This window comes from Pyxicephalus adspersus, chromosome 1 (assembly GCF_032062135.1).
Source record: "Pyxicephalus adspersus chromosome 1, UCB_Pads_2.0, whole genome shotgun sequence".
NCBI lineage: Eukaryota > Metazoa > Chordata > Amphibia > Anura > Pyxicephalidae > Pyxicephalus > Pyxicephalus adspersus.
This window is the reverse complement of record NC_092858.1, coordinates 128871283-128884229: the sequence shown is the minus strand read 5'-3', so window position 1 is coordinate 128884229 and position 12947 is coordinate 128871283. Positions and strand designations below refer to the sequence as shown.

Sequence of the window (12947 nt, the reverse complement as noted above, 5' to 3'; positions counted from 1 at the left end):
CTTGATGATGTCAGCGTCACTCTTCACATCAATACACTAAGAGTAAATGCTCACAATGATTTTGGTAGCAAGAATAGAGAAACACTATGTAGAAATAGTTGAGAGCAATAAATTAGTAACCAAGGTGAAATTTTAGTTCTGATTTATTAATGAAAGACTGTGGACACCTTTTGATAAAAAAATAAATTATTTGGAGACTGCTTTGAAATAACGTGAGTATTGCAGCCTGAGCTTTTTTTATTTTGTACCCTGTCTGGGGACTCATTTACTAGGTTATTTGACAGGTTTCATCATCTGATCTCCTGAATTATACACAGGGTATATGTGGTGAGTTGACAGGAAATGATGTTACAGGAATATTTGGTATTGAGGTAGCAGCAGACTGTAGGCACTTCTAGCTGTTGTGGTACATTGTTGCCTAAAATGGTACACATGACTTGCTACACTTCTAATATACTAATATAGAAAGCATGACCATTGCAGATGATAACATATTTTAACCATATTTCTTACGACAAACAATATGCTAGCTGTTATAGTCTTAATAATATTCATAACAATATTCATCATTGCCTTTGGTTTGCAAAACCCTACAATTTACAATGTTTAAATAGTTATCTGTGTGAGACCCTGTATAGATGAATATAGTTTAGTGGGTAGTTATGTTTGCTTTCTTCCTGCACCTGAATTATTTATAAAGTAGGTGGTATATAATTCATTTTTATATTCACTGATGGCTCCATCCTGGTTATTGATTATTGCTTATCTGTTATGATGCAACTGACATTTACAATCCTTCAGTCCAAATTATAATGAAGCCATGCTTACCATACCCTTACATATACATATATACAGGCAACAGAGCAACTTCCAATTGGTTGCTTTGGATTAATGTATTTAACGTTTGGCAGGTAACATTAAAATCACTTTAAATAAGCCTGAGAATTGCTTAAATAGTTGGCTTTCTGAGCCAAATTAAAAAAATAGCCTTGTATTTAAACAATCTCTATTGGTGCTCTGCAGATTTTTGTTATCAAGTCATATTTTGGTAAACCATACTCCACAGAACCTTTTAGCCAGGCACATAGCTCAACATAGATTTTGGTTTTGTTTTTTTACTTACACTCCACACAAGGTAAGCTCAAACTGCTTTAATATCTGGCATATACATGCTCTTTCTAGTCTCTGGTGTTCTGTCCAATGCCTGGCAACTACCCACTATTAGTCTCTGGCTAAAAAACACATTCTGTTATAGTGGGTAGCACCAGAAAGCCTAACAAAACCCTTCCATATTATGTTCCTCCCCTTGCCCCCACACATTCCCCCACTCCAGCCAACTAGAAGCATTTTCTGGAGAGAACACTTTAGAGTGGAATTTACTTCTGTAGTGGACTTTTTACTTTATTTTGTTTTCTATGTCCTATCTATCTTAGGTGGCACCAATGTCATTGACCCCCATACTTCCTTACAAAACAGTTAAAAATAGTTATCCTGATTCTGTGACATTGATGGGCCAAAGATACAGTATAACTATGCGGCAAAGAAAAGATAGCCCTGGTTCTATAACAGTCTTAGGTTCTACTTAAAGTGTCTGCAAATTATCCTTAATTCAAAGTGCTTCGTATAGGCTTTAACTCAACATTTCTTGGTTTTTATCTCCTTTGTAACACACTAATTTTTTATAGTTGATCATATATAATGCTTGGTCATAAAGTTGGTTTCCCTCTTGAAGAAAGATGGTCCAGCTCCATAGATACAATCATGTGAAATTTTGTCGAAATTTTGCCATGAAAGGCAGTTGATTTTTTGAGGTTTCCATATACCTGACTGTCAGTATCATTAATAGAGCACCTTATTCCACTTGCTTTTTTTCTAACAATAATGCCCAAGAGCTTGGTTCTGTAGTATTCCTTAAAAAGCAGAAAGTTTAATTTTTTTTTCTTTTCCTGGCTATATTGAGACAGACTAGCTAGAACATTAGCTTTCCCTGTACTTGCAAGGAACTCATTAACAGTGAGAAATAATACCCAGTATCCAGTGTCCTATTAAAGGCACTAATAGGAACTGTGCATGTACGACGAGAGAACAAGTACATTGTTAGCGGTGAAAAGCCTCTTGCCGATAAAACATTTCTGAACAAAATTACCCCTTTCCTGAAAGAAAGATTAATTCAAAACCTTGGTGGTCTTGTTGGACCAGTTTCCTCTTTGCCAGTTTTGAACTCAAATGACTCACTGACCCAACAGTGACCCAGACTTTTGGCAAACAAGTGAATTAAGCTGTGGACTTTAGGGTTTAGGATAGTGTTGCTTTTTTAGAGTGAATCTTTTCTTTTTCCTTTGAAGTATGGAGATTTTGATGCATTCAATTGAAGTATCACCTGCTGCAGATGTAAGGTGTCCGTTCAAGTAGTATTTTGTGTCGTAGACTTTTCCTCTTGCTTATTAAAAAAAAGCTTAATAGCACATAAAAATGTGTCTGCATTAATAAGTTTAAGTTTAATAAAGTTTACCTTTTAACGGAAGCACTACATTTTCAAGGGTCAAATATTAGGAATTTAAAGTGTAAATATGAACAAATTATAAAATACATCTGTCAGCCAGCAGATAGTTTTGCTGTTTTCCCTATATAACAGAAATGTATTACCTGTTGATCCATCCAGTAGATGCATTATTTTGCACAGTCATTTTTACACAGTGGACAATAAGGTCTTAGAAAGACATATAGTTTTATATTTCCTCGTTTTGGCCTCTTCCTGTCTACCAACACTGTGCCAGGCCAGCATCACTAGTGATATGGTAACAATATTAGCTAGGCTGTCATGAAGGTATGGTCCCTTCATGACAGCCTAGCTAATATTGTTTCTGCCAGACATCGGATAGACAACAGGGAGGCACAATTGGGATACAGGTGTCATCCTGGTATAAGAAGTTCCTGAAGAAGGACTTTAACGACAAGATCATATAGTTGCTTTTTTAAACAGATTGAAACTACTTTTGAAACTACTTTAACATGTTTAGTATGATGTTGAATTATTGGTTCAGATCTTTATTTAATCTTTTTTAATTGTGACGAAAAAACAAATCAAGAATAAATACTGTATGTGTAATGAAAACCTATTTGGGGTGTTCAGCAGCCCCTTTTTATTGTACAATGGTGCTTAATAAATAGGCACTTTATAAATAAAAATATTAATAATTTATTATTTTAAAAAAATGGCAATCCATGGTGAGTGGAGTCCTCAGCCTTTTGTAAAATCCAAACCTCAATTTGGAGAATACACACAGCTAAGGACTGGGTAGCTTGACTTTGGGTTTGTGTAGATAGGATCACTTTGAGACGCTTCTAAGAAAATTCAAAATTCATGACAGTTGAATTGCCATTTGACCTGCAAATGACCTATTTTAATTTATTTTTTGCAAACCTTTAGCCTTGTTTGAATGTGTAAAACCTATTTAAATTAACGCAGGCCCTAACTCCCTTTGTTCCTGGCAACTTAGGAAAAAAGGAAAGGTAGTATAAACTTATGGTAAGGCAAACATTAAAATTAACCTGCTGCTCAGAAGACCGCAGGTTTACTTTAATGTTCTACTAATGTTTCGAGCATGGAGTAAAATATATATAATTTACCCTATTACAAATTAAAAAACTGAAACACTGGCTTAAAAAAAAGCAGCATTCTCCTAAATTAAAATAAAACCTCAAATTTACTTCTTCTGTATGAAACACTTCAGCAGATCCTATTACAGCTGATATAAGTTTTTACATTCATTGGATTTTTCTTCTCCTGGAGAAATAACAGTATATTACATAGCTTTTTAATCCCCCTTTTCTGTGTTATCCTTGGATGTGTGCATTCTGTGTTTACTGTGCATTTTCCTGTTATTCTTATTTGGCTTCCCTTTTTGTTTTGGCACATTGTGCAGTATTTAATGCCATTAGGCTTCAATAATTTGTCCTCTAGAGCATTCCATCAATGAGCTAATTAAAAAACAGGCATAGTGCTCCAAAAACAATCTCTGGACCAGAGCTCCCAATGAATACACTCACTGTTGTAATAGTTGGAATTGTCTTAACAAGACACTCCAAAAAAGTACAACATTTTGACAATAGTGTGCTGAAGTTTGTGTTTATGAAAAAGGTCAATGCAGCCTCAGCTATGAATCTTTGATGTTTTAGTAGATGTAAAGGTAAAGGTAGGAATTTAAAGCAAAACCTGGGTTAGGGAGTGGACACCCTGGAACCATGCTGTTTATTTTCCATAAAACTCATTTTCCATAAAACTGATTTAAAGAAAAAATCTCTAATAGCAGTATGTGGCCTACATCTGCCTTTATTGCATTAATGGAGAAGGGGAGACAGATCCCCATCTTCATCCTGCAGCTCAGATGTCTGCTTGAAGTGAAGCCAATTTGTGGATTCAAGGGTGGACATTGGTTCTGTAACAAGGTTGGTAAGATGTTAAAATAAACTTAAAACTTTAAAAAGAGTGTATTTAAAGAAAACCAATAAGATTTTCACATCAGCCACTCTTGGTTTGTTCATAAAGGTAAAGGTGCATTCTTTTTGATTTGACTACTTAGGCTGCCACTAACCTGATACAAGGATGCCTGATGGTGTACATGATTTTAAATTTTACTGGTTACATACCTGTTCCAGGACAGTGGCACAGACAGTATCACGTAATAATGTATGGATCAGATTGGCAGACCCAGAGCCTTTATCAATGGCATAAATGGCAACCATATTTCTAGGCCCAAAAGTTTTCATTATATATTTGTTTTTTTAATCCATGTCTTAATCTTGTCTTTAGGAGGGCTGTCAGGCAAAGTAGCACAAACTTTTGCCTAGCCTCCATCTTGTTCTTCCTTTAATAATCAGTCAGTCATGGATTGCCATATTTATCCTGTGGGCCTAAACTTTTGTGTCCTTTGTCTAATACAGATATTTTATTTTCTAGAATTCACAATGCATTCTACCCAAGCCAACCCATGTTTGCTCTTACATTACTACATGTGATGAGTGCTCCACTTCATGGTCTAGCCAACGCAATTGTTTTTGGATTAGACAAGGAAACTTGGAGTCAGCTGACCATAACATCCTTGAGAGTAAGTATTTGTAAAATTTAATCTTCTCAAACATTTTGTTTGTCTTGCTTGCAATTACATTATGCAGTCTGTGGCAATTTTTTTGTGCAGCATTAACAATCAGCCTTTATAAGTGGTCATGGACATATGCATCATGGAAACAGGTTATGTAGTCACTTCTCATATCCTGTTTCCACTAAACGTTTATTTGATTTGCTATATCTGTATAAGAATGAAATAATATAGAAAAAAAAGAATAATGCTCTATGCTGTACTTAATAGGCCTGTTTGTAGCAAAATAACATTCATTTGATTTCTTTCATCATGGATTGGAATAAGATTTTTCTGTTGTGGATGTCAGCTCAGTGATGTTGTACTACTGGAGACCTTGTCTCCTTGCATATAGAACTACTTAGTCTCATGGTGTTCACAAATAGGATGGTGACATTGCAAGAATATGTAGCTGTCAGACAGAAGGGGAAGTAACAATATGGATGTTCCAGGCTATTATCTGTCATGAAGGTCCCCATGACCATGGTGCACATCGTGTTAATATGTCAAACTCTAATTGTTGAATGAAAAATAACTAGAAAAATTTCATTGGTCTGTCCCCTAAGCACCACTTTTTCATTCAAATTGTATTCTCCTATGGGTTCCATTTATATTGATGCTATAAATATTTTGTAATGTGATGAACAAGAAAACAACACGATAAAAAATACTTTAAGAAAAAGGAGGAGTTAATTAAGCATAACTATGGGTTAACAAAAGGGTTCAGAATTATTCTTTATGGAATTATGGAAGAGCATCCCTTTGCATATGAAAGAAGTTTTAAAAATACACAAATACCATTGCAAAGCATTTATGTGCAGATAATATGTCCAAAGAAACGTTTCTATGAGAAAAGTTTGACTTTTAATATCGCTAATATTCCAACTATTGTTACTGCTGTCTTAGATTTTTTTTTTTTTTGCAAACTGAGTAGAGCCATTTTAACAGGCCCATCAGATTGCTGAGCATAATTCTCATCATTTAAAGTAGGAGAGGGGGGGGGGGTGTTAAACTTCTCACTCAAGGTAGGAATCAAATGTAGAATCATTTAAACAAGATCCTCATATTATGATTTTGTTTGGATGATGCCCAGAGATCCACTTTGAATTTTAGCTATTTTTATTGTACTTCAATATTTCACTCTTTTCTTTTGAAGTACAAAAGACATAGGTTACACAGTACAAGTCCCACATATGTAATCTTGGATTATGAAAACTTGGATTTTAGTACATTAGGGATAAGTCCACCAATTGTAATATTTTGTGGTGTTGCAGCAATGTCTGTCCTCTGTAAAATAGGCAAATGATGACAATGAATAAATGTTAGCACAATGCTCTCGTCCCCAGTTTTTCATAAACATGCTTAGTACTCCTGAATGTTTCTTCAATTTAAAAAGAGAGGTACACATCCCATAACATAATGTTATGTTCAAACCCCAGTGCTTGGCTTTGTGAGTAAGCAGTTATTATATTGCATTGGATAGTACAAAAAGCCACATGAAAAAGTTTTTTTTCTACGTCAAGTTTAGGCAACCTGCATAAACACTCTGGGGATTTGTATTTAAAAATACATATATTAAATACAAATTAAATGTAATAAATATGAGTTATCTTTGTTTCCTATGTTTGTTTTTTATCTGAACTCCAGGCACTTTCATAAAAATAACACCTAAAACTCAGACTCTGCAGCATAAACATGTGCTGATAAAACACAGGCACACAAATGCAAAGAAGAGAGTAATGACCTCATTAATCTGCTGCTGCTCCTATACTGCTATAGCCTGGACCATAAAGGTGACCCAGCATTATTGTTTAACTGCAGTGGATGTACTGCCAGGGGCAACATCCAAGAGCTTTCTTTAATAATAGCTTAAAGCTGATATTGCATGAAAATGTTTTTCAAGTTTTTGTATAGGTTGTATGTTAAACAGTCCTGTACTCAAATATTTTTCTGAGCTCACATAATCTAAAGCCTAGACATATGATCATGTTATCTTTACTAAATGTGTGGATCAGAGTTCAGACTGGCTGATCCTGTTGTTGGTAGAGATTGTGTGACCATCTAACTAGGTTTTTGGTAATGTGAGCAGTACTGCAGACATTTGTTAATGCTCTAGTTTTATTAATTCCAGCAAAGCTGCTTGTAACTTAAAAAGTGAAGTGTGTGCCCATGGAAGTGATTACCTGTGTCCAGTGAGAAAACCTTTTTTACCGCTGAAGATTTTACCATTGGACAGCTGAATGGCAGCAGAGAGAGTGATTAATCAATGCTCTCCAAGGCTAGAGAAAATAGACTATTGTGGGTGAACCTGGGTGATCCACCTAACCCAAAATGGATTTTAAAAAAATCATTTTCCAATAGTGGACAAATTATTTCAATCCTGGACTAGCTCCATTCCAGGTTGATCACCTAGGTTCTCCCATGATAGTCTATCTTCTCTGGTCTTGGAGAGTTTAATGAATCAGGCCCAGACAGTGGATGGCCTGGCAACTAGCTATTTCTTTCATGACAGGGTCCTTTTATGACAATTTAGAAAAAAGTTTGCACCTGATTGGTCTCTGTGAGCAATAGCCCTATATCTCCTTCATACCAGTTTTATTATTTATTGATCAGCCCTGCTCCCTTTATCTCCCGCTACAGGCAGGTTAAATTTTTATGAGGCCACTGGCATGAGGCTACATATTTTATTTCTTGTGTGTGCATCATGGTATAATGTCATGCTTGTGGCATTTAGCATTAAACAATCCAGCCTCAAAGCTACATTCCGCGCTACAAGATTTAATTAATCAGAGCGGCTCAGTTCTCCGGGTGCCCACTGTCTGAGAGTGGACCGATGGCCCTAAATCTGCAGCAGATTTTCTGTGCTGGCGGAGAAGAATACTGCAAATTGCTCAGCCTTTTTTTTTTTTCTTTTTAATTTTTTTCTATCCCGGCAAGAAGATAACCATTAAACAAAATTCCATTCTGCGAGCATGCTAGTGAGTCTTTCATCTTGGCTCTTCGCTTTTATTCCCTACATGTGGCTGGAAACAGACTGAGCAGGACCACACAGCTTGGCTGACTTTCTCTCTTTTGCCTCAGCTGTAATCAAAAGAAAAGGATTAACTCATTGATGGCTGACCCGCTTCCTCTAGACGAAGGTCAGAGCTGCGCACTATGCAAGGTCAAAGCCATTTAATACCTTTAATGACTTTCAACAACAACATGTTTTTATCGCAGTGTGGTAAATGTAAAGTAATCAAGTCTAATTACAGAAAAATAGTGCGTTTTCTTGAGTAAATAAAAGGGTGGGAATACCAGAAAATATATTGTAGTTAAAAAATATACATAAAAAATAGAGAATTAATAAAAATATATTCATTTGTAAATTATAGAGAAATGATTACCAGTTCATTACCAAATGTGTTTGCAAAGGTTTTTGATCTTTAAAAATACACAGGCAAGGTGTACTTTAATATTTACACTGGTAATAGTATGCAAACTTCATTAAAGAGTGAAAACAATTAGTTACCATACTTACCTATCAGTTACAGACTAGCAAGCTGTATAGCCTTTCTCCTAAACATTTTATTTGATGTATTCTTTGGCCCTAATTGTTCCTAGGCTAAAGTTTTAGGACGGGGGCTGTGGTACACATGGCGAGAAAGAAGTGGCCTTTTTTAGGAGTTAGGCTGAAAGGCACAGAGCCAAGTTGCAAATGAAGGATCCCAGGATTGGGGCTAAAGTTTTTCCTACTGGGAGGTGCCCTGAGGGGGTGGGAGGGGCTAATAATAGACGACTTTATATTTAGTATAGTTGTTCTTAGATTTAGAGCCCTGATTGCTATGTGCTACCTCCTTAATATAGATGTGGGCCACTGCCAGATACAGGAGCTGGACTAGATGGGCCATTGGCCTGATTCAGCGAGCTCATCTTATGTTCTTATCAGGTTATCAGTCTTATCAGGTTGGTGCTCATTGCTGGTGTCAGGTTATGGATTGGTTCTGTCATAGAGAGGGATTGCTGTATATTGCATAAATGACATCCACACTTATTGACATCTGTTCTGTGCGTCCAGTACATGAAAGGTTACAATGCCATTGCATAGCAGCAGTTGCATTTACCTGACATCACATGACCCGTGGAATGCTCGGGGTGCTGGGATAGGTTGGTGTGCAGGCATCAGCAGATCAGTTGGATTGGTTTAGGGATAGATTTGTATTGGGTGCTTCATTTTTTTTTATTTCGTGTTTGAACACCCAAAAATTAGTACAGCAACAAAAAAAAAAAAAAAGAGGAAGATCATTCCAAGAGGGCTGGACAGAGTCATTTGGAGTGACTGAACACAATGGGAAAGCATTATGTATTCTGTGTAATGAGAGTGTTGTGTGTCCACACTTCAAGTGTCAGACAACACTTTGACACCAACCACAATAGTGTTGCCAAACTGAAAAGAGTTTCTTAAAGGCAAATTGAGGAAATATCATTCCCAGTATCTTAGTTTTTGCAACCATCTTTCTATAACAAATCATCTGACAGCTGACAATTTTACTGTGCATAGCAAAACATGGTAAACCACTCTTTGATGGGGATTTTATGAAAACGGCCATGTTGTCTGGGAGTAATTTTCATGATTTCCCAAACAAGGGTAAAATTATTCAACGCATTTCTGAGAAGCCACTTAGCATAAATATTGTTAAAGATTGAGTCCAGCGCATGGCAAGTGATGTTAGTCAGCAGCTCACCACTGACTTACAAAAGGTAGCCTGTTACTCCATGTGCTTGGATGAAAGCACGGATATAAATAATCATGTAAGGCTAGCAGTATTTTTGCATTATGCTGTTGGTTGGACATGCTTCTCTAATGAGACATAAAAGCTAAGTGAATAATGATTTATGGGTAGTTCTGAAACATAGGGTTAACAGGCTTAATTCTCCAGATGGAGACGCCAGCAGAGTATAATTATTTATCAGTCAGGGCAGATGGAAATAGGACGCATTCTTACGCAGCACAAATTAACCCATTCAGTGACTTTGTCACACAAGTATTATTAATTTTGTTCCTAGTGTCAGCAGAACGAGTAAATGGTCTGGGGAATTTTAGTATCTTTTAAGAACAAATTATGCAAGTCTTTGAAATACAGCTGGCCCTGCATACTTAACTTTTCCAGTTTTTTTTTCATAACAATGTTCAAACGAAGTGGAAGGGGGGTTGATACTGCTCATTGCAGATATTTAGTAATTGGGTGTCAGAAAATGACCCTATACAGAGGAAACAGTAATGTAAGGGTAACATTTTTAACCCTTTATATTTGCTCATACCCAGTGACTGGTTGCTGAAACTGTAATAAAGGGGTCACTAACAGACTTGGGAACCAGCAACTTTGGCTTTTGAGCCAGTTTGCCAGCCATTCAGATCTGATCCCCAGATCTCCATCTTCCCCTACAGCAGCTGGTAAATTTAGGCTATGGTCGTACTGTTAGGTTGCAGTGCAGTTATCACTTCCTCACGCCAATGAAACAATACCTTGGGTGAGATGCTACGGTATGCTGTGGTACAAGAAGCTGAATAGCTAAAGTTATGTTCTGTTTATAGAAGCTACAGCTCTGCTTTAAAAAAATGGTATATGAGGATATAACAGGGTATTTTTTAAATATTTTCAAAGGATGCAGTGAATTGCTGGAAATATAGGCAGCTCTTGATTGAATTGTCCCCAACAACTGCCTGATTTTTATTCACTAATTACTCCAAACTTTAAATTACAATGTAACAAACAGAAAAAAAACCTTAATGATAAAAGTATCCAGGATGTTGACAACTGAAGAGCTACCTATCAGTCAGTTTTTGGAGAAAGGTATTGGGTCCTTCAATGTAAAGTTAAAGTAGATTTAAAGTGAAACTAAACTAAAAAAAAAAAAATCATACTTGCCTTTACTTCTGCAGAGACCCTGATTTCTCCGACGCTGTCCTCGTTTGTGTCCCGTGCCAGCCTGTAATCCAAGTTTGTCTCATCTTTCTCCATCTTCTTCTGGGTAGGTCACTTGATCTTGCACAGAGCAAGCACGAGATGTGGTGACTTCACCTTTTTTTAAAAAAATAAATAATTTTACTTTACCTAAAAGGATTGTATATCCTTTTATGTAAAGTAAAATTTTGTGTTAAAGGTCCTAATTGACTCCAATGAGTAGGCTGACACATGTTCAAAGTCCAGGCAGTGCATGGGTAAAATTAAGTAGGTATGGCAAACTTAGGCATTCATGCTGTGGGACTGCAAATTTGGATTTGCTGTTAACCTGAACCTCATCTGTACTTGTAAGCAGCAGAGGAGGGAATATTTGAATCTATGTGTAAATCTATCACTTATTTAGAGCACTAATTTTACAAATCTCCTAGTCCATGTACAGAATGTTTCACTATTGGGGCAGCTAAACCACTTTGAATGCCCCCATTACTAGACCATCTCATGAGAATGCTGAGTAGAGATCTTTTAATACTATACATGTATTGCCTGTGCTTGGTTTGTGTTGTGTTTTCATAAACACAAATTAGAGACACAGTAGGCATCACCAACGTGGGTCATCAGAAGTTCCCTCGTCTGATGGAAATGAAGTTAAGTTGCGCTAGAAATGTGTGCTAGTCCAGTTTTTTCTGTGTAGATTTTTACTTATCTAATATAACACAGATCAACAAAAAGAAGGATTTGCCAAGGATTTATTAATACATTTAGTGTATTTTAGGTCTGCTGAATCCAGAAATGACATCAGTTTCAATAAATTGGCTCTAGTTCTTGTGATACAGGAATCGGAATAGATGATTTTACCAACAACAAATATTAACAGGCATATTATTATCAATCTTTATTTACACCAATATTTTGCATTTTATATAATAAATGTAGCATTATTTTAATGAAACTTTCATTTGCCTTCATTTGGTAATAAACTGGGGGACCAAGGTAAGTATTAAGCTCCCTATATGGTATGCAAAACTTGTGTGGAGTGTCTACGTCAGTGGAAATACCGAAAAGTTTGAAATTTGGTGTACTTATGGTATGACAAGAGCCCAAAATTTTTGGTATTTTTGTGCTGTGAATGTAAAAGTTTTCAATAGTTACAAGAAAAACAAGTGGGGGTACCCTGATTTGGAATCAGCAAGACGACCTGTGCCGCATGGTGCTGATTTTCCCATACCAGTGTTCATTACACTCCCTGATATTTGTAATGCGCCTGGGCACACAAACCACAGCCAACTCCAAATATCCTTTTATCAAGTTTTATTATCGTCATAAAACAAGACAAGGGTTATTTACAGATGATAAGTCCGATAAGCGTAGTACAGGAGGGTAGGGCAAAGACAGGTCAGGAACAATCCGAAGTCAGGGCAGGCAGCAGACAAGAGTGGTCACAAACAATCCGAGGTCAGGCAGGCAGAGTTCAGGCAAGAGTCTGGTTTCAGACCAGGTTGCTATGGGAATAACAAACTGAATTAACATAAACCAACACAAAGGATGCACCCAAGCACACTGTGTTCACAGAGGCTTATAGCGGGCAATGGTGTTCAGGACAGGTTCTCCTTAAATAGCCAGAGTGATCAATAACCTTGCGCCACCTGGCGCCATTTGATAGGAAGGTAACTGAATCCCCTGCGGCCAGTCGGAATTCAAACTAACTATGTCCCGCCCCGTGGCGAGGCAGCCGAGTGCCACGCCCTCAGGGGGTAAAAGAGGCACGCATGGTAGCGCGCGCACCTCTTCCCACAGCACCCCTGGGGCGTGCCCTACTTTGCACCTCCACAGGAGTGCTGAGAACAGGACTTTCAGTAATCACGTC

The 12947-nt window shown here is 37.0% G+C and overlaps 1 protein-coding gene across 3 annotated transcripts in view; it reads left to right on the top strand.

Annotated features, from left to right (window-relative positions):
• Window positions 1-12947, top strand: part of LOC140341466 (cyclic AMP receptor-like protein A) — a 254906-nt gene that overhangs the window by 233315 nt on the left and 8644 nt on the right. For all 3 annotated transcript variants that reach the window (XM_072427262.1, XM_072427271.1, XM_072427280.1), the window contains one exon: window positions 4961-5108. In XM_072427262.1, the coding sequence (XP_072283363.1) occupies window positions 4961-5108 (148 nt within the window). The remainder of the gene's footprint in view (window positions 1-4960; window positions 5109-12947) is intronic.